Source organism: Adiantum capillus-veneris, chromosome 24 (genome assembly GCF_014529385.1).
Source record: "Adiantum capillus-veneris isolate H3 chromosome 24, ASM1452938v2, whole genome shotgun sequence".
In the NCBI taxonomy this organism is placed as follows: domain Eukaryota; kingdom Viridiplantae; phylum Streptophyta; class Polypodiopsida; order Polypodiales; family Pteridaceae; genus Adiantum; species Adiantum capillus-veneris.
The window spans coordinates 112761099-112783131 of record NC_140954.1 but is presented as its reverse complement, the minus strand read 5'-3'; the positions used below and the strand labels follow the sequence as shown (position 1 = coordinate 112783131).

Genomic DNA, 22033 nt, shown 5'->3' with positions numbered 1-22033 from the left:
ACATGCGCCCTTGTAAAGACTCTATAGGCTGAAATTCAGACCTCATTGGCAAAGACTCCACCCCTAACTGGCTCATTTTCCTCAGCTTCCACTCTTTGTTCCTTGCTACCTCTAGTGCATCTTCATATGTCCTAGGCTTCTTTAGCTCCACTCTCCAACGTATATTCTCCCAAAGACCAGCCAAGAACCTGTCCTTCTTCATCATGTCAGGCGGGGGTACCTGTGGTGCTAAAGCTTTGCACATTCGCTCCCATGCCAATGAAAACTTTCGTATGTACGCATCTACTGGCTCACCTTCCTTTTGCACCAAAGCCTGTACTTCTTGCCACACTTTGTCAGGGTCTTCTATCTTCACAAACTCCACTTCCAATCCATGCCTTAGATTGTCCCAACTCAATCTTATAGGTGGATCAGCCATACGCAACTCCTCTTCAAATGCTTTGGACCAAGCTCGTGCATCACTCTTCAAACAAATTTGGAGAAGGCGTAACATTTGCGTAGGGTCATGAATCTGGTTGCTAATGCAGGCAACCTCCATCTTTTCCAAAAATTCTTCCACATCTTCATCACTTCTTCCATGAAACTCGGGATAAGAGAAAGCCATGGCTACCCAAATTATGATGCTTTGAGAACCCCTTCGAACACACGTGCAAGAACCCAAAACTTTTCACTTCCCAATCCCTAGAAACTTCAATGGAGCTCAACTTTAGATAAGGACAAACACATGCACATCAAATGAGTTTTCATAGTTGATCATCGGAATGACAACAGGCAAAGGACATTCCAGGATCTCTCTCAATCTTCTTGGCCCAAACATAAAGACTATGCGCTGCTGGAAAAAGATCTTCCTGGACACATGAACATTAATCTGAATTCTTTGCGTTAAATGAAAAGGAGTGAACTGAGGGCCATTTTGATCATCCATTAAAGCCAACCATGAAGCTCCCAAGAAGGCACACCTGACTCAACCTCTGATTTTGCCAAAATTTCAGCAGCATAACAGCATAAATGGCTCAAAATACCAAAAAACCAGCCATCATAACTTGGGAAAATTTCGACAGAGTTTCCCCAGAAGTAGAGCAGTAGGAACCCAAAATATAGACTGTCTATGTATGCATAAACTGTCAACAATAGAACCCGAGCATCAAGTAGGACTCACTAGTACATAGCCTATGGCGAGGTCACGAAAAGGGTGCTCCAGCTACCTGTATCACCGAAAGGATCTCCACATTTGAGAATCCCCCAGCTCAATAAAAACCTCACGCTATCGACCCTCACACGAAGGCTAATGCAAATCGCATATAGTCAAGTCTCAGAAATGACTATCTTCCAGACCAAGTATCAGAAATGGCTGGGACTGCCAAATACAACCAAGTATGGCTCCACAAATGCGTACAATGGCAGTTTCCACAAGTAACGTACAATCCAACAGACAATGCGCTCAAATAGGCGCCAAGTGATGCATTCCCACAACAACTGCAAGTGACATCACTGTTAGTATATCACTGTACTCCAGCTACCTGTACCTGTGTGAATCACCTGTACCTGTACCTGTACCTGTACCTGTACCTGTACCTGTAACCTGTAACCTGTACCTGTAACCTGTAACCTGTAACCCCGAATCTCGAAGCTCGAAGCTCGAAGCAGAAGGTACTCGAAGAAGATCCTCCGTGGGGGCGCCAAAAGAATGTGAGCGGGATGAAAACACACACAGCGCCTCTATAACGACCCGACACACACTCTTGGGAAGATACACACACACACTATGGGGCACCACTCGGCTTACACAACACACCTGGCCGAGACAGGGAACACACCTCTGGAGTGAGAGGAGAGAGACTATCCACTTGCCCACTCCACACAGACACACACATACACACACACACACCCAAAAAACTCAGCTCAAAAGAGGAGAATTTCTGATGTTTAGATACAAATGAGCTTGGGCCAACACCAATGGGGCAAACAGCTCACACAATATGGGTAAAAGATACCAGATACAATCACAAACTAGAGCAGAAACTTCGCTCATAGGAGAAACTTACACAGAAAAACAGCAGGAAAAGAGTGAGGAATTTGGCAAAATGGACAGCGCCATCGCGTCCGGAACGGCCCAAAACCCCAGTCTACAATGTCAAAGTGCTCAAATCCGACCTCGGATGAGCAGTTTAGGGCCAAAACAGGCTCCAAAATGGGCAAAAACACACCTGCGGCTGTTCCTCCTCTCTTCTCCACGTTTTTTCTGGTCTTCTCTCTCTTTTTTCAGTTCCCACACTTAGCTTTATTAGTTGGGCACCCTTGGCCTTTTAGATGACCTCAAACGGACCCCAAACAGGCCAAAAACTGACCTCGCAGTGCATAGTTGTCACCTTTTTGCATCATTCGCACACCTGGCACTCAGCTTTTTTCCAATAATGCATCTCGCCACCACGTGAAGTGGCCCCAAAAAAAGGTCCTCATGATGACCTTTCTGCATAATTCTCACAAGCAAACACCCACGTTGTGTCCGTCCTCATCTGCGTGCAAATATTGACCTCGTTCGCCCTCCTGACGCCACTAGATGCCATCTGACGCACCTGCTGACCTCACGTCGTCGGCCCGCGGATAGCTTCCTCGAGAAGTTTTACGTGCTACCAACTCCTCCTTATTGTAGAAAAACACAATGGTACTAGTAACGATGAAAATCGATGCACTATGTACATGGTGTCCTACCTGTACACATGTGGGCCCCACGTAACCACCTGGCTCTGGAAAATGGGCAATACTTTATTTGATGCACCATGCATGGGTATGTACATATGCGCAATCCCTTGCTCCAAAAAACTCCTGACAGCGTTTTCAAATTTCAGCCTGTCTTGTCGTCGTCCTCATCGTCGTCGACATTGTCGGCCTGTCCAAAGCATTGTAGAGATTTGTGCAATCAATAGTAGACCACTCTCGCCATAGAGAGTAAGGCCTTTGGAGGAGGGTTTGACAACATTCTAGTGTCGTATTCTTCTCTCTCTGTCTCTCAGTCTCAGCACCTTCATTCACAGTGTTCACCCCTTTGTTTGTGTCCATTGCACTCTCACTAAAGGAACGAAAGGCTCTCCCTTCCGTAAGTAAACTTCCGCAGCACCTTACATCGATATCGGAGCTTTGGCAGTGTTCTGTATCACTCAAGGAAAGAACCACAAGAATTTTTTTGCTTGTTGCGGTCGCACGTAACCTAAGTCCTCTTGGGCGTGTCGATTCCTAATCGTGTTTTTGAAGAGTGACAGGAAACCCAAGAAAGAAGGGCTTGTCCAGCCTCCCCTCGTTTCTCGTTTCACTCATTGAGAGCGGACCAGTGAGTCTGAAGAATGTTGGGATTCATTATTGGATGATGATTACACTCTCAAGCCAAAATCCTCTCCAGTGATTACTAAAGTTGAACTTATATACCTAGATGAATCTAGGATAAGCCCAGATTCACCCTTGAAGGAAAGTGCAAGGTATAGAACCATGGTAGTCACCCACAAGACAATATAACCATCAGCCCCATCATGCATAGTATTGACTAAATACCACGATATCCCCACTAACGTCGTCAGTGCCCAATAGTGGGTGTAGAACTAGGTACTAACATATGCTCCCCAACACAACACACACCACACGTACACACACATGAGCATACATCAACACAAAGTTCAGCGTACTGAGTTTCTGTCATGACTCCGGAGATCAAGGGCAGACTCAGCCATAATGAAGCCTAGCACTAAAAGAAGCATCTGAACTTATCCCATCTGAAGATGTCTTGAGAAGATGCGGCCGGCCACTCGACGTGAGGTGGGAAAAAGCAACCTTGGTGTGAGCGCAAGGCCGCCAAGGGGTGCGCCCGCGGAAAAGAGAAGAACTCGGGTGAAGAGAAGATCCTTCTCTAAAACAGATTGCAAGCGAAAGAAGAACCTCAAGAACCTCAAGGATTCAAGAACCTCTAGAACCCTAGACCCACAAGAACCCAACTTCCTTGTGAACTTAAGAACCCAACACTTCAATGGATGGTCATCACCCGAAGCGGAATGGATTCTTTGCATGAAGGTGATGATTAAGTATGGAGTTGGCGAAGAAGAATTTTCCCCACCAGGAGGTTTTTCTGACCCTCCCCCTTCCCTATCTACGCCAAGGATTACACTAACTCCTATGGAGGTGTTGGAGCAGATGTTTATGGACAGCAAGTTAGAACACGAAGCAAGGAAGTTAGAATGCGAAGCAAGAAGAGCAGAAAGAAAGGCAGAAATTGATTGTAAGTACCAAGAAAGAATGGCAGCCATAGCGCATGAGTGCGAGCACGTACGCTTGGAAACCAAAGTAAGACAAGCCGAATTTGATAGTAAGCGCGAAGAAAGAGAAGCAGAATTTGATCGCGAGAACAAAGCAAGACAAGCAATAAACGATCGACACATGAAAGAGATGTCGCGACTCTTTTCTCAAGTTCAGACACAGATGCAAGAGATTCGCGAAAAGGACTCTTTCAGTCTCTTCTTCGACACACAGGATTTGCATGATGATAAGCATGATGAATTGCATGATAATGATGAGCATCATGATTTGGATGATAAGGACAAGCATGATGATGATAAAGATGTGATTTCTCACAAGCATGATGATTTGCATGAAGATGATGTGATTGTTCACAAGGACGATGATTTAGTTGATTCTTTTTCTAGTAAAGCTAACCTCATTGCAAATTCGATCGATCATGAAGAACCGATCTTGGCTCTCGAGTCGAGGTCCAGAGAACCCCCACAGGAAGTATTATGTGTTCGAATGATTAGTCAACAGGCATTGTTCAAGTGTTTCATTCGTGATTGTTTCCTGTATTTTAGTCAATGTCTTTATGTGATCCCTTTTCATAGGCATGCCATATTGTACGTTGAGCACGATTCACTCATGAATGAGCACGGATGTATGCGGATTTCTCATGAAAAGCTGAAAAGTATGCATTCCAGGAAGTCACCATCCATGTCTCTTCCTTGGCATGACATAGTCGTAGAATGTCATGTGACACATCCAACCCTATGTGTCCGTGGACAAGCTACAGCGTGACCAGGGTTCAGTTCAGTCAAGTCAGTTTAGAATAGGAAGGACACTTTTTGTGAGTTTGTTCGCAGACCGTGCATGTCCAGACACTTAGAGTAGATGCATATCCTCCGGTTGCACACAACATGATCATCAGATTTCAGTCAGAACCCATCAGGAGCATTTTTACAGTGCATAGACCTATTTTCCCTATTTTTGACATTTTTCACTTATTATTTTGAAGTGACTTTTGTTGAGAACTGGGTAGGGCAAATTCATTAAGCCAGTATATAAGAAAACCTAGCGCTAGCACTTCTGGCAGAAGAGGCAGTAGGAGCACCTTGCTCAACAGGCAACTTCTCAGCAAGACCCCCACAGAGGCCTAGGGTTTTTGCAAGAGACAACAGAACCTAGCGTTTTTGGATTCAAGACCAGCCCTGGCGTTTTGCACAGCAGATCAATCATCATGCTTGTCATTGTCATCCAAATCATCATGCTCATCATTATCATTTAAATCATCATGCGTATCATCATGCAAATCCTGTGTGTCATGCTTTGGAGAAGAAGGGACTGAGAGAGTCTCCTTCTCCTGAATCCGTTCAATCTTCGCCTGGCCCTGCACATTAGCAATGAGAGATGGAGAATGAACAACTTGCTCTCCAAGAATGACAATGGGAGAGTCATTGAAAGTGAACGTATTTTCTGCCCAATCAATGAGACAATTATGCTCAGAAAACCATCGAATGCCCAAAATCATATCACATCCTGAGAGAGGAGACAATTTTTTTTATAGGAAAGTAGCTTGTTGAACTGTAAACAACACATCAAGGCACTCTTTCGTGATGAGAGAGTCCATACCGGGAGCGAAGCCAGAGACCTCGAGAGGAGATTTCTGACTAACCTCTAGGTAAGCTCTCTCAACAAGAGAGGGACTGATCACATCATGCATATTGCCTGGGTCAAACAATATGACAAAACGCTGCCCCGTCATATGACCATAACATTTAATGAGAGACTCATCAATGGGAGGGTCATGAGAAACTTGGGGCACACTCGTGCTGTCATTAATTGCATTGACAGAGGAAGTGAGTTCTGTGGATTCTTTAGATTCATTAGAGTCAAGCTTAGGACACGTTCTTTTTATGTGACCCTTAATGTGACAATGAAAACAACGACCTTCCTTAGAATAAGTGCTTTGCTGACGAAAACGAGCAGATACTCGTTCCGGAACAGACATTGGCACAGAAAGAAAGTAAGAAGGTAAAGCGAACTGAAGGTTCTTGGTTAAATTCAAGACCTACTTCGCATTGGATGCGAAGCGAATGGAGGAGGAAGACCTAGCAGATGTTCCTTGGAATGTGAATCTTTACCTTGAAGCTTTTGGTTTAGCATAGTCTACTCCAAATGTAACCCATAATTCAGCTTGGTCGGAGATATGGTGCAGTGGGTTTGCACAAGAGGGGAGTTACTCCGCTCCTTTGTCAAGAGATGCCTCGATTTTTAATACTAGAGTCACTGATGTCTCTTTGAGCTTGAGGGATACTGAGAGCTCACAGTATTCTGCTGGATGACTTTATGAAATGGAATTCCGGATAATATGAAACTAACTTGTTCTTGACTTGTTGAAGTGCAGGAACTGATAGACGAAATGACTGCAGCATTTTGGTCTGAATGATCTCGAATAGACATGGTTGCAATAGGGGTTAGTCAATCGGGCATCTATGAGGTCCTGAGTGGACCTAAATGTGATTGCTAACTACATTGCCGATAAATCATGGTCTAAGATCTGAATGAATGTTGAATGTGATTTGTCATGTGATGTCGTGTGATGTGACTGTCGATTGGTACATGTGCTAGATGTGTGTTCCTAGTGCGTAGGTACTAACAGTCAGTGTCTGCTAAGGTATTTTATGGCCTATGTCTTTTTTGCAGGCGTAGGGCTTTCAAGAGGGGGGTATGTCACAAATGGGTGACGTGGCTGCTTCAAGTACACACACATTTGTCTGGCTGGCTGGCTGCCCAGAAACCCTAAATACTGGCGTGGCAGATTCGGCAAAACTGATGACATGGCTGCAGTGCACGGACAGGTCCGCGAAATGTGGAGATGGTGACACGTGGCAGGCTGTACGGACGTCCACTTTTTGCGGCGCTTTTCACGGAAGTTGGCTGGCTGTTTTTTGCTATGCAGAACCTACGCCATGCTTGGGAAAGAGGGAGCTTTATTTATTTAAAAGCTTTGCTTTAATCCTTCTCGAGGCTTGTGAGGGCTTTTGCTTTATTTCCAAAGCTCTTAATTTTCAGCTTTTGAGTTTAACAGCTTTTGGGCTCTGTTTTTAGCATCCCTTGTAATCTTTAAATATGTGAGCAGGCCTCTCACAACTGAGAGCATCTGGATGCAGAGTTTGAGTGTGATCGCCTGCCCGCACTCTTGTACTTTGAACTTAGATTAATACAAAAAGAAATACCGAAAGGGGCGCCAGTCTTTGGGGCCAATATCTCTAGGCATGGAACTCCGCCGGGCCAGTGTCGAATCAATTGTGAACTGTGAAGTGTTTTGAAGTATTAATTTGTGCTGTCGCGGTAGATTCTTGACTTGGAGTGTCCAAGTCTGCTACATAGTGTCGAGTTTTGAAGGTGAACTCTAGTGGATTGGGGCGCTGTGTATACCCTGGGCTATAGTGAGGCATTGTGTTGTGTGCTGGGCGTGTTCCACTTTCCCCCTCTCCACCGTGATCTATTGTCTGCAGAGCCTCAGTCAAAGCGTCAGGCTGCATGTAGAGAGCAGATGTGGGCACAGATGCCTTGTCTTGTGACTGAGGAGATGCGCCAGAGGCTTGAGTTGCCTCTTCAGCTAGAAAAGCTACACGCGGCCTTTAGAGAACTCCCCCGTGGTAGCTGTCAAGGTGAGGATGGTTTGACTTCCAACTTTTTCTTGGAGTACTGAGACTTGCTTGGCTCAGATCTCTGCAGCGCTTTTCAATACATCCTGCACACAGGAGAGATGCCTGACAACATGAGTGAGGGCTTGATTTACCTCATTCCCAAGGAGGGTGGCTCCTTGGATGAGATTCAACAGTGGCGACCCATCACCATTCTCAACTCATCCTACAAAATTCTTGCCAAGGCTCTGAGTTTGAGGATTCAGTCACTTCTAGAGAGCATTATACATGGGACATAGACAGGTTTTGTCAAGGAGCGTAGTATCCTTGACAACATCTTTACTTTTTGGGAGGCTTCTGCCCTCGCTCGGCTCCGTGGTGAGGATCTGGTGATACTTCTTCTCGATTTTGAGAAGGCCTACGATAGAGTTAACTGGGACTTTTTGGAGTACTCTACGCAGGATGGGCTTCTTAGAGGCTTGGATAAGAGGTGTGTCAGCTTTGTACAGACGGTCACACAGTCTGGTACTTTTGTCAGGAGGTAGAGGTGATCGTTTCATGTTCACACGTTCGGTCAGACAGGGTTTCCCTCTTACCCCTTTCCTCTTTATGTTCTATGCCGAGGCGATGAGCAGATTTTTGGTTTCACTGCAGGTTGGTTTATGTGGCTTAGCGCTCCCTATTCGGGGGGATGAGCTATTGGATGCCGAATGTGCAGACGACTAAGCCTTGTACTTGGATGGCCAGGAGGCCAACTGTCACGTGACACATCCAACCCTGTGTGTCCGTGGACAAGCTACACCATAACAGGGTTTCCGTTAAGTCCAGTCGGTTTAGATTAGAAGTGATCTGACACTTTTGTTAGTCTATTCGTAGACCGTGCATGCCCAGTCACTCAATGTAGATGCATATCCTCTCGTTGCATAAGCATAAGCATTTCCATCAGATTCCATCAGACTCAGTTTGGGGATTTTTCAAGTGACTTTATGTAACAGACTTGGACACTCCAAGTCAAAAATCAATCGCGACAGCACCAAACAACCACTTCAAAACAATTCACATATCACAATAGATTTGCATTGGCCCGGCGGAGTTCCGTGCCTAGAGATATTGGCCCCAAAGACTGGCGCCCCTTTCGGTATTTCTTTTTATATTAATCAGTTCAAAGTACAAGAGAGTGGCTAGGGTTTCACTCTCAGACTCTGCGTCCAGATGCTTTGAGAAGTGAGGCCTTCACCACTAATTTAAAGGTTACAAGGGATGCCCAAAAGCAAAGCCCCAAAAGCTTTTAAAAATAAAAAGCATCAGTTCTCTCTCTCTCTCTTAGAGAGTCTCTTTTAAAAAAAAAAAAGCAAGTTCTCTCTCTCTTTCTCATGGCGTAGAGAAAAAGCAAGATTCGCGTCGCTCGTCATTATTTTTTTTTTCTTCAGCCTCCGCGATTTTCGGAAATTAGGGTTTCTGCTGTCCGCCACGTCATCACTTTGTGACATACCCCCCTCTTGAAAGCATTGTAATCGACCGCGATTACGCCTGCAAACCGACAAAAGCCATAAATCGTCTTAGCAGACACTGACTGTTAGTACCTACGTACTAGGAACACACATCTAGCACATGTACAAAATCGACAGTCACATCACACGACATCACCGGACATCACCAGACATCACATGACATTCAACATTCATTCGGATCTTAGACCATGATTTATCGGCAATGTAGCTAGCAATCACATCTAGGTCCAATCGGGACCTCATCGATGTCCGATTGACTAACCCCTATTGCAACCATGTCTATTCGAGATCAATCAGACCAAAATGCTGCAGTCATTTCGGCTATCAGTTCCTGCACTCAAAAGAAGTCAAGAACAAATCAGTATCATTATCAGGAATTCCATTTCATAAAGTCATCCAGCAGAATACTGTCAGCTCTCAGTATCCCTGAAGCTCAAAGAGACATCAGTGACTTTAGTATCAAAATCGAGGCATCTGTTGACAAAGGAGCGGAGCAACTCCCCTCTTATGCATCCCACTGCACCAGATCTTCGGCCAAGCTGAGTTTCTGGGTTCCGTTTGGAGTAGACTATGCTAAACCAAAACATCGAGGTAAAGTTTCACAATCCGAGGAGTATCTGCTAGGTCCTCCTCCTCCACCCACTTCGCATCAAATGCAGGAAAGTTCTTGAACTAAACCAAGAACCGCCTTCGGACTTTACCTTTCTTCGTATCGTTATGTGCCAAAATCTGTTCAGGAACAAGGATCTCCTCGTTTTCTTCCACTTCGGGTTGCTCATCAGGCTCCCCATCATCAGGCACATCACCCTTAACAGGGTTCAAGAGACTAACATGCAATGCATTATGAATCCTCCAAGTATCTGGCAGTTTCAATCGGAAGGAGACATCATTTATCTTGTCAGTGATTTGGAAAGGTCCGTAGTATCACATACTAATCTTTGGAAAAAGCCTCTCCTTTCCCTTTTTCTTTCGTAGGCGTGCCTTCTCAAAAGTATGAGCACCCAATCATCCTCCTTCGATTTCAAGTCGCGACGATGGCGATCCGTTGCCTTTTTCTGTCGTTCTTAAGACTCCTGCAAAGTCTCGCGAACCTTGGCAAAAGCCGTATCCAAATCTCGCGAATATTCATCTGCTTCAAATATCTAATCTTTCGTGCTCAGGAAGGATGGAACCTTCGCAGCACTTTCAACAATCTCACATGGCGTCTTCCCCATCGAATAGTGTATCGTGTTATTGTAGGCAAATTCCACCAAAGGTAAGTTCTTTTCCCATTGAGTCTTCTGATTCGAGATACAAGACTTCAATAAATCTAAAATCACTGAATTGGCAATCTCAAATTGCCCGTCAGTCTACGTGTGGAACGATGACGAGAACTGCAACTGCATGCCAATGTTCTCCCAAATTGCCTTCCAAAACAAACTCATAAATCTGGGGTCTCTGTCGGAGACAATCGTCTCAGATGTGCCATGTAATCGGAAAATCATCGTGATCATTCTGTGTTCTTGGGAGATCAAAAATGAAATCCATTGCAATACTTTCCCAGGGGTGGGTGGGTATGGGTAAAGGTTGTAACAATCCCTGTGCCTTATGCCTGTCAAACTTGACCTTCTGGCATACCAAGCAACTGCGCACAAACTCTTCCACATCCTTTTTGAGTCTCGGCCCAAAGAAGTATCTCTCTACCCCCTTCATGGTGGTAGCAATGTCGCGGTGACCCGTAAAAGGTGGACAGTGGCATTCAGTCATAACCTTATCCCTCAACGGCTGTGTAACGCACAACATAGTCTTTTTCATCAAGTAGCCTTCCTGAAGGGAGTATCCAGCTACTGTCTCCCCATCCCGTATCCGTGTGAAAATATCTGCAAAATTTGTATCTGTGGCATACTGATCGACCATATCCTCGAAGCTCCTATGATGTATCGCGAAAACAGCCAGAACCAACGGTTTTCGAGAAAAAGCATCTGCCACCACATTCTTCTGTCCCTGCACATGGACAATCTGGAAGTGGAACTGTGACAAGATGTTCGCCCACCGCATCTGCTTTTCCGAAAGTTGCTAACTGTGACAAGAAGTAGCGCAAACTCTGATGGTCTGTAAAGACAGAAAAATCCGCTCCGAGTAGGTAATGCCGCCACTGAGTAAGAGCATGGATAACTGCCAAAAGCTCTTTCTCATAGATCTGTGTTGTCATCTCCGGCCTAGAGAACAAACGGCTCTCGTAAGCTATGACATGGCCTTCTTGCATCAAGACCGCACCCAGACTACGACCACAAGCATCACAATATACTTCAAATGACTTCTGCAAGTCCGGCAAAGTCAAAATAGGTCCCGTAGTCAATTTCTCTTTCAATGTCCAAAAGGCAGTCACCTCTGTGGGTCCCCACGAAAAAGGTACTCCTTTCTGCGTCAAGGTATGCAAAGGGGAAGCAACCTCTGCAAACTTTCGTATGAACCGCCTGTAGTACGAACACAGTCCCAAGAAGCTTCTAACTTCATGGACATTCCTCAAATCGGGCCAATCACGGATAGTCTCTATCTTGGCCGGGTTCATTTGCACTCCTGCTGCTGACACAATGTGTCCCAAAAAGTGTATCTTTGGTAGGAAAAATTCACTTTTCTTTGCATTAATCACTAACGTGTGATCTCGTAATGCCTGAAAGACTTGAAGCAGATGATCTCTGTGTTCTGCCTCATTCTTGGAGAAAACAATGATGTCGTCAAAGAAAGTGCCAACAAATAGCCTGTACTCTCGAAAAATCCTGTCCATCATCCGGTTAAATGTCGCAGGAGCATTGGTTAAGCCATAAGGCATCACCAAAAACTCAAATAACCCAAAAGTCGTCCGAAAAGCTGTCTTGTAGACATCTCCTGGCGCTATCCTGATCTGATGATATCCACTCTTCAAGTCAATCCTGCTAAAGCACGAGGATCCTTGTAACCTGTCAAGTATATCATCGATCCTAGGAATCGGAAATCTGTTCTTGATGGTGATTTTGTTGAGAGCGCTATAATGGATGCACATTCTCCAAGATCCCTCTTTCTTCAAAACCAGCAACACTGGAGAGCAATACGGTGAAGTACTAGGCTAGACAAGACCCTTTTCCAAGAGGTCTTTCACTGGGTTCATAATCTTTTCATTCTGTACTCGGCTCACACGATAAGGTGGCCGATTCGGTGGCGTGCTTCCAGGTATCAGATCAATGGTTTGATCTTCAGGCCCTCTGAAATTAAGTGACTTTTGTTGGGTACTCAGTAGGGCAAATTGGGTAAGTTAATATATGAGCAAACCCAAGTTAGCACAATTGGGTAGATGAGCAAGGAGCACAGCAGGCTTCCCAAGCAATAGGTGTTCCCTCCCTCTCTCAACAAGACCCTCCCCAAGCCCCTTGGCGAGGCCACTCCACCATCAAGCCAGCGTTTTCCTCATCGCTAGCCCCTCTCCCTCCCTTGGCGTTTTCCCAGTTTCAGCCCATCGCCATCCAAGTACCCTCTTGCCTGGCGTTTTTATCCCCAATCTGGAGCAGCATTAGCGTTTTACTAACGCTAGCAGGTGTTGCAGATTCCCATCGATTTCAGCCACAAAAATGCACCTGCAGCCCTGCTGTAAGGCAGCGTTTTTCAGCCCTCGACATCCACACAAAAACGCAGCATGACCCTTGCCAGAACCTCAGCGTTTTGTCATCAGTAAGAGCCTCTACAAATCAGAGAATTTCAGCCATCGAAACAACAGTAAAACAGGGATTTTCAGCCGTACGAAAACAGCCCAAGATCTTCCAGATCCTCAGCATTTTCCCCCTTTTGGATAGCAGATAGAAGAGGACCAGAATCAGCCCTAAAGTCATCATCATCGTCATCGACATAGCCCTCATTTGCATCAGTCCATGCATCATCATTGTACACCTTTGTGCAATCAAAGTTAGACCACTCTCGCCGATGAGAGTGGGGCCTTCGGAGGAGGGTTTTACAACCTCTCGGGTGTCGTATCTCGTTTTTCTCCTTCTCTCAGTCTCATTCACTTGCACACACAATATCCACTCACTTTGCTCGTGATCATAGCACTCTCCATAAGACGGAAGGCTCTCTCCTTCCCTAAGAACTAAAAGGAACATTGAGCAATAAAGATCACTAATCTTGAGAAAATACAACATTCATTCCGCTGCACCTTACATTGGTATCAGAGCTTTGGAAGTGTTCTGCATTACTCAAAGAAAGAACCATAAGAACCACAAGAATTTTTTTGCTTGTTGTGGTCGCACGAACCCAAGTTCGCTTGGGCGTGTCGATTCCTAATCGTGTTTTGTTGAAGAGTGATAGGAATCCCAAGAAAGGTCTTGTCCAGCCTCCCCTTGTGTCTTTTCACTCATTGAGAGCGGACCGTGCACTTAGTGGCCGGCCAATCGACGTGAGGTGGGAAAAAGCAACCTTGGTGTGAGTGCAAGGCCGCCAAGGGGTGCACCCGTAAAAAAGAGTAGAACTCGGGTGACGAGAAGATCCTTCTCCAACGCGATTTGCAAGCAAAAGGAAACCTCAAGAACCTCAAGAACCAAGTTCCTCGTGAACTTAAGAACCAAAGATCCTAGTGCATGGTCGTCACCCGAAGCGGAATGGATACTTCGCATACAAGTGATGAGCATGAGAGAGGCGACGAAGGATTCTCCCCACCAGGAGATTTTTCCAACCCTCCCCCTTCGCCATCTACGCCACGAGTTGTTCTAACTCCGATGGAAATGATGGTCAAGTCGATGATGGACATGATGCTGGCACAACAAGAAGCGACTCGCGTCACTTTGGAAGCGAATCGCGTTGCGTCGGCACAACAAGAAACCAATCACCTTGCTTTCGAACGCGAGCGCGATGAGTGAAATGAACGCAAAGCAGAAAGCATAGTTACCAGGAACGGGGAAACGGAACGGGAACGCGGAACCAAATGCCATTCCTTGTTACGGGTACTCACGTTTGAAACACGGAACGGGGATTCGGAACGGGAACTTGGAATGGGAACGGGGAACGGAGACTTGAAAACGGCCATTCCCTGTTACTATGGCAGAAAGGGATGCCGAGCGTGAAGCTGAAAGGGAGATACGCAATCAAGAATTTATTTCCCACATGCTCGCCTCGAAGACCGAACCACCCAAAGATCGTGGGAGTTCCTCCAGTGGTGCAAGACACGATGTGGATTCCAACAACCCAGTCACCAAAAAGTTGACTTTCAGTAAGTATGATGGTAAGATGGATGCTACGGTGATTCATTCTTGGTTGCATCAATTTAATGCTTATTTTGCGACAACTAAGAAAACAGGAAATAACAAAGTTTTGACGCGGCAGCTATGTACCTTGCCGATGATGCCATCAATTGGTACCACGCATGGCAAGAGGCACAGCTAGCCGTGCACCTAGAGGTAGCCGACGATTTCACGCCCCTCTCTTTTAGTTGGGCTGATTTCCAAGACAAGCTCAAGGCGTGGTTTATGCCACCTCAGTACCTCGCACGATTGAAAGAGGATTGGCGCAATCTCAAGCAACATGGTATGCTAGTCATGTCTTTTTCTAACCGTGTTTTGCAGCTAGGCACTCAATTACGCAGATCGGATGATGAGCGCAAAGAGGCTTTTCTCTTTGGGTTAGACGAATACATCAAGTTTGATGTTGAAGTCTTTGACCCCGCGGATCTCAACAAGGCGGTAGCAATCGCTCTCGCCCAAGAGATGAAGCACAACAAGGGAAAGCCTAAGGAGAACAAGTCTTCTCAAGAGACATCTCAGAATTCTCAGAACAGAGAATGGTAAGAACGGTAAGAATGGTAATTCTTCTAGTCCTTCTTCTAATTCCTCGGAAAAGAACTCTAACAATGTATCTAAGGGTAAAGCTAAAGCACCTGCAAAACCTAAGCTAACCTCTGATGAAAAAGCTTCACAAGGAATTATAGGAGGATACATCATGGCTGAAGAACAAGTGATTTATGCTAAAGAAGGTAGATGTTTTCAATGTCACGTCAAGGGTCACATTAAGAAGGCCTGTCCTAAGACAGTCCCACATAAAGAACCAAAGGTACCCACAGCTACCACAAACTCTGTCACAACACAACCTAGATCTTCTCATGACTCTGACACACATATTGATGAATCTCTCATAAAGTGTTATGGTCATGTAAAAGGATAGTGTTTTATCATATTGTTTGATCCAGGCAGTATGCATGATGTGATTAGTCCCCCTCTTGTTGAGAGAGCCTGCCTAGAGGTTAGTCAGAAATCTCCTCTCGAAGTTTCTGGCTTCGCTCCTGGTATGGACTCTCTCATCACGAAGGAGTGCCTTGATGTGATGTTTACCGTTCAACAAGCTTCTTTTCGTAGGAAATTTCTAGTGTCTCCTCTCTCAGGATGTGATATGATTTTAGGCATTAAATGGTTTCGTGAACTCAACCCTCTCATTGATTGGGAGGCTAACACTCTCACTTTACATGCCAAAACTGATTCCCCCCTCATCATTCGTGCTGAGGAGGGCTTGCATTCTTTGCCTCTCATCTCACATGTGCAGGTAAAGCGTGAATTACGACGAGGAGCACAAGCGGCATTCATCTATACTGTCCCAGTTTCCCAGAGCATTCAGCTCCGGGTAAGTATTCGGAGTCGTTTACAAAGTTTAAACATCTCTTTTTGCAGGATGATCTTCCACCTCGTCTCCCATCCGAGCAGTCGGAGGACCATCGCATCGAGCTTATGGAGGGAGCACAGCCTGTCAGTAAGGCTCCCTACCGTTTGAACAAGTCACAGGAGGAAGAGTTAGAGCGACAACTCACGGAGTTGGTGGCTAGAGGATTCATACGTCCTAGTGTAAGTCCTTTTGGTGTCCCTATTTTGTTTGTTCGCAAGAAGGATGGTTCGTCTCGTTTGTGTGTTGATTACAGGGCATTAAACAAGATGACAATCAAGAACGAGTTTACGATGCCTCGCATTGAGTATATCCTTGATAGGCTCAATGGGGCAAAGGTTTTCAGTAAGGTCGATCTCAAAAGTGGATACTATTAGGTACGGGTGTTCAAGGGCGACATTTTCAAGATCGCCTTTCGCACCGAGCGAGGGCAATGGGAGTATATTGTTATGCCTTTTGGATTGAAAGAGCCGTGGGTACGTTCAATCGTCTCATGGTAGGTCGTTTCGGCGATATGGTAGGTGTATGTGTGTTCATCTTTTTAGATGATATTCTCATTTTTTCTGCATCGTGGGAGCATCATGAAAGAGATGTTGAAAGGGTACTAACTCGTTTGGATGAGTGTCAGTTGTACATTGCAGCTAAGAAGTTTGAATTTTTTCTTACTGAAGTCACTTATCTGGGTTATATCATTTCTGCAGAAGGCGTCGAGCTAGATCCCGCGAAGGTGGAACAGGTTCGTAATTGGGATTTGCCCAAAACTACATATGATGTGCGTTCTTTTCTTGGTCTATGTCAAGCATATAGTTCGCACATAGAGAATTTTGCACGCATTGCCGCACCTATGACTGATGTTTTAAAAGGGCTAAAGACTCGCCGTCAGCGCGTAGACTTGCCCGAGGCAGCCATTGAGGCTTTCGTAGCTCTCAAAGTTGCAGTGATGATAGAAGCTCCGTGTCTTATCCTTGCTTCTTGGGATGATCCCTTTGAGGTATGGACGGATGCGAGCAATGTCGCCATAGGCACTGTGCTGCAGCAGCATGGTCGTCCTATAGCTTTCCTTAGCCGGAAGCTCAATAGTGCAGAAAAGAATTATTCAGTTTATGATAAAGAACTTTTGTCTGTAATTCACTCTCTTAAGCATTGGAAGCATTTTTTGTATGGTAGAGAGTTTACAGTGCGCATAGATCATCAAGCCCTCAAGTGGCTCCAGTCTATGCCTAGTGCATATTGGAGTGATTTGCCAAGCGCGGTGGTCACAATGTTTTGAGCAATTTGGCGGTTTGATTGAGTATGTGCTTGGAAAAGCTAACCCTGTTGCAGATGTGTTGAGTCGCAAAGGACAGATTTTGGCTCTTGAGTCAAGAACCACATTTTCTATATAGGGTGAGTCTTTTGACAACAAGACGACTAAGCCTTGTACTTGGATGGCCAGGAGGGCCAACCTTCATAGGTGTGAGCAGGCTCTTGAGACTTTTTGTTGTTCATCAGGCGCACTGATCAATTGGAGAAAGACAATGGCTTTCTCGGTTGGTAGTGCTCCTACGCCTGATTGGATGCTAGATGAGGGTTTCAGGTGGATTCCCCCAGGGACTGTAGTTCGATACTTGGGCTGTCAGGTTGGCTTAAACTTGTCTCCCGAGCAGCAGATTGCTCCCCTCCTCCTGTCCATTAGGAGAAAGTTGTTACATAGGAGCTCTGCACGACTTTCTCTGGCAGGCAGACTCCAGAGTTGTAGTGGCCAACCAGGCGTTGTTGGCTACTATGTAGTACATCACTTCTTGTTGGATCTTTTCGAGTTCTTGCATCAGCAAGGTAGAGAGGCTGATCGGGAACTTCCTTTGGTCAGGGCGTGACACTCAGATAGCCCGGGCCAAAGTGGCATGGCAGGTCATCATTCTTCCTTGTTCTCAGGGAGGGTTGGAGATCATAGACCCAGCACAGCAGAGCAGAGCTCTTCTTGGGAAGTTTATCGTCAGAGGACTTCTTCCAGGAGAGGAGCCCTGGAAGGAGTTCTTGCTTCAACGCCTTAGTGCTAGGGTGCCTCACGCTGGAGGCCCCTGGCGACCTTCGACCAGATGGATTTTCACAGAGATGCGCAGAGTTGGCTTGAGCAGGAGACTGGAGGACCGCTTCGCTGCGAGTCTGCTCCAATCCTAGGAGCAACTGCGGAGTGGCCTGGAGCAGCGTAAGCCTACTTGCACAAAGGAGCGCTTGAGACAGCCCCTTGTTTGGAACCCCATGGTTAGCACTCAAAGATGCCACTTGGTTGGTAGTCGGCCTCATGTTTCCTGGGGTCCCATGGCAGAGGGTCCAGCACGCACTAGTGGTCTCTCGGCCACACGTGTAGCTTGTGACCATCTTGTGGAGAGTCAGCGTCACTGTCTTTGGGATTGTCCTTTGGCACAACAGATTTGGCTTCGTGTTCTTTGGCTGATGCCAGCTCTTTCCATGGCTCGGCAGTACACTTGGGGGGCAGCTGCTTGGTCCACTCTCATGGGCCCGGCACTTCAGTTTGAGCTATCCTCCACCAACAGGATGATAGTGATGCAAGGGGGTCGACCTACACTCCAGCCTGCTACAGAGCTTACTCCACAAGAGTGGTGGAGTGAGAGAGAGGAGTGTTGGGAGCTCATCTGCGGCGTGACACTCTGGTTCATCTGGCGGGTCCGCTGCTTCCGCATCTTCGAGGCTCGCCCTGTACCACCAGCAGAGACTGTTCGGGATCTTTGGCTAGAGCTGATCCATACTCTCAGAGGACAGTTCGAGAGACTCCAGGGCAGCTCCGACCGCATGCGGGAGCGCAGAGAGGCTTTCCTTCGACTCTGGTGCCCTGGGCCTTTTTTCACCATGGTCCAGGGTGTGCGTAGATGGCACTACCGTTCATTTGTGTGGCTTTTCCCTCCTCCCATCTCTTGATTTAGCCTCATTGTACATATGCCGTTTTTTCATTGGGAGAGTCTCCCCATCATGATTGTTGTAGCCCTCTGTTGTAGAAGTGGTTGTAGCCCCTATGGGCTGTTTCATTAACTAATAGAAGGATCTTTTTCTCGGAAAAATAAAATAAAATGCTGAGATGCTGAAATGCTTATGGGTACTTGATGCTACTGATGCTGGAGCCTTCCCCCTTCTAAGCTCGTGGAACGGAAGATGGACCGGGAAGCTTGAGTGAGCAATCGGCAATTGTAAAGAGAGGGTCTCATGGACGAGGATATCTGCTACAAACTCTACAGTAGAAAAGTATCCTGCAGTATACGATCTAGTTGCTACCCCCGCCGGGAAGTAAAATGCTGTCCGCTGAAAGTAAATCAACCTCTAACAAGAATCTCCTCAACTCAACTGACTCACAAGTCGCAAACCTAGATCTTTACCATTTCAATTCTGCGCACCTGACAGGTGTCCATAGGGTCTTGCCACGCCATCTCACTTATGATAGGTAACCTAGAGGTGGTTGATCAAGGGCAAAAGAGAGTTGAATGGTGGGCTTTGCCAGGCTTTATCAAAGTCCCCTTGAGAATCCGAAGTGGAGTCTTTCATCGGTCTATGATGTTGCAGGAGAACGCCTCAAAAGGAACAGGTAAAAGGGGTGGGGAGACGAGGAGAGTGAGCTAGTGTTTCTGCAATTGTGTAGAAAGGTCACAGGACAAGGACAAAATCTGCAGCAAACAGGGAGCATGAGGTCTCAGAGACTTTGTATAAGACTTCAATACATCTGGAAAATAGGATTTCTAGCATGCAGCTAAGGATTGGAATTATACTGTAGAATTGAAGGGAGGATGTGATTTTGATGTTATTTTGAAGTTTCAAGGCAAGATTCTGAATGGTTATCCTCACTTTATGCAACAGGCAGACATTGTATTCTTATCTCCTCCATGGGGTGGTCCAGATTACAAAAAAGCAGGGACTTATAATATTGAGACCATGTTACAGCCTAAGAATGGGTATGTACCTTTTGAACTAGATATAGATAGTTTTTTAATGTGTCATATCATCATATGTGGATAGTGTATGCTGGACACCAACTTGTTTGTGGTGGTTTCTTATTTTCAGCTACTCAGTGAATCATACATGAAATTATGCACTACTTTGACCTCAGTTTTGATGATTGTTTATCATCAATGCGCAGGTTCTCTTTATTCAGTGTGGCTCTATCGGTGGCCCCTAGTGTAGTGCTTTTCCTACCTCAGACTGTTGATATGGAGCAGCTTGAACAGCTGGCGTGGCTCTCAAGTCCTCCACTTGCATACAAGGCAGGTACATGTTTTAAAGAAAGTTGGATGCTAGTGTAAAGGGTGTTTTTCATTGGAGCTGGGGCCGATTGTCACTTGATGCAGGTGGAGAAGAATCATGTGAATGGTTATCTTAAGGCAGTAACTGTATATTACGGAGATGTTGCTACTCAAGCAAGGGATCATGCTTAATTTTGAGCCTCAATTTAGTTTGTAAATGATTTAGCTTTGTGTATATGATAACAGAATTATATCTCCTTTTTGGTTTGTAAAATTGTAGTTTTGATGCTAAAGAATCAAGGCATTATGGAGATAGGATTACTCAAGAAAGGCCTGATGATATCAATCGTGAACTATGATTGGTTCTTTTGTTTAATGTCTTGTAATCATGGCGCTTTTGCAGTTTTGATCGATATGATACTCCAAAGGTTTGTTTCAAGTGGAAAAAGAAAGAAAACATTTTCTTCAAACTTTGGGTTAAATTCTAACTTGCTTAATATTGTGCTCTGTTGGTTGCTGGCCTTCTCAAGGAGGGAGGATTATGCAGAGATGGGGAAAAAGTTTCCATGAGGTATGCAAAATATAAGAAGAGGAGCAGTGTTGTTGAGAGGAGCATTATCAAGTGGTGCAAGGGGACAGAGAGGGGCAATGGGGCTCTTGTGGAAGCTCGTCATGTTGAACACTACAGCAAGGAAAGTGTTAAAAATTCCAACATCCCTTAACCACTTGTGAAGGCATGTGGTCCAGTCTAGTCATCATGAGATGTAAGCCTATCTTTTGCCTTTTTCTTGGAGTCATTGGAAAACTTGGATTTTTCAGCTTATCCATGCAGCATTCGTGCAACTTTTGCAATTTACTGTTTACTTTTTATATTTTCGGAATCGAGCCAGCAAGCCAGCAAGGGGAAAAGAGCCTCTAGTCGGCAGAAGTAGGAAGCAAGTTTCCCCCTCGGGCAAGCAAGAAGTCTTTTTGTGCTACGAATTAAAGTGGTCTTCGCAACAAGCTATGGTGTGCATCATTCTCTTTGATCAACTGAAGGCAAACACACCCTTCAAGTGCTCTAATTCACAAATCTCGTGGTAGTGGCAATCATCACTCCAGGGAAGTTGGCTAGTCACTTGCTCTTCTTACTATTGTGCATGCAAATAATGGTATCCGCCTCTTATAATAGTGCATACTGACTAATTATGAAATTCTTGCAATCTCCTTTGTGCACATTCATGATTGTTTTGTTTGGCTTGTCCTAGTGAATGCTTCTGAATTGAGAGCCATCCATTCCTTCATAGCTATCTCTCTCCCACTCTTTGCATACAAGAATGATAGAGTGAGAGCCAGGACAACTTGACATTGTCCCTTGGACAGCATGTAGTGCTTTTACTAAGAGAGAGAGTTTGTTGAAGGCGTGGGAGAGAATAGAAGAGCCCAAGCTTGGTTTCTCTGTTTCTCCTTCTTGGCCTTCAACATCTTTATGTTAACAAAAATTGTCTTCACTACATAAGGTCCTTGAGCAATGCATATCATTACTTGTGCTTGTCCCATTTAAGCACCTTTTGCTTCTTTTCCCCATGGGATCAAGGGCGAGGAAGTTCAATCTTGAATGGGGAGATCGTAGTTGCAAGCGTCAAATCAAAAACTAAACCAAGACACGGGCTAAACTTGGACAACATGGGGAATGCATGTGACCTCACAATATAAGGTCATAAAATCTATTGTTCATACACCATGT

At 45.5% G+C, this 22033-nt stretch overlaps 1 protein-coding gene across 7 annotated transcripts in view; it reads left to right on the top strand.

Moving 5' to 3' along the window:
• The window catches only part of LOC147426970 (uncharacterized), a 31043-nt gene extending 9265 nt beyond the window's left edge, over window positions 1-21778 (top strand). For 2 of the 7 annotated variants that reach the window (XM_086498351.1, XM_086498349.1), the window contains 3 exons: window positions 19925-20019; window positions 20205-20328; window positions 20413-20618. In XM_086498351.1, the coding sequence (XP_086354477.1) occupies window positions 19925-20019; window positions 20205-20328; window positions 20413-20499 (306 nt within the window). In that variant the 3' untranslated portion in view covers window positions 20500-20618. Of the gene's footprint in view, window positions 1-19924; window positions 20020-20204; window positions 20333-20412; window positions 20619-20837 lie in introns of those variants that run through there. The other 5 variants (XM_086498347.1, XM_086498346.1, XM_086498348.1 and 2 more) reach the window with 5 other exon arrangements.
• Window positions 21779-22033: the final 255 nt, after the last annotated feature.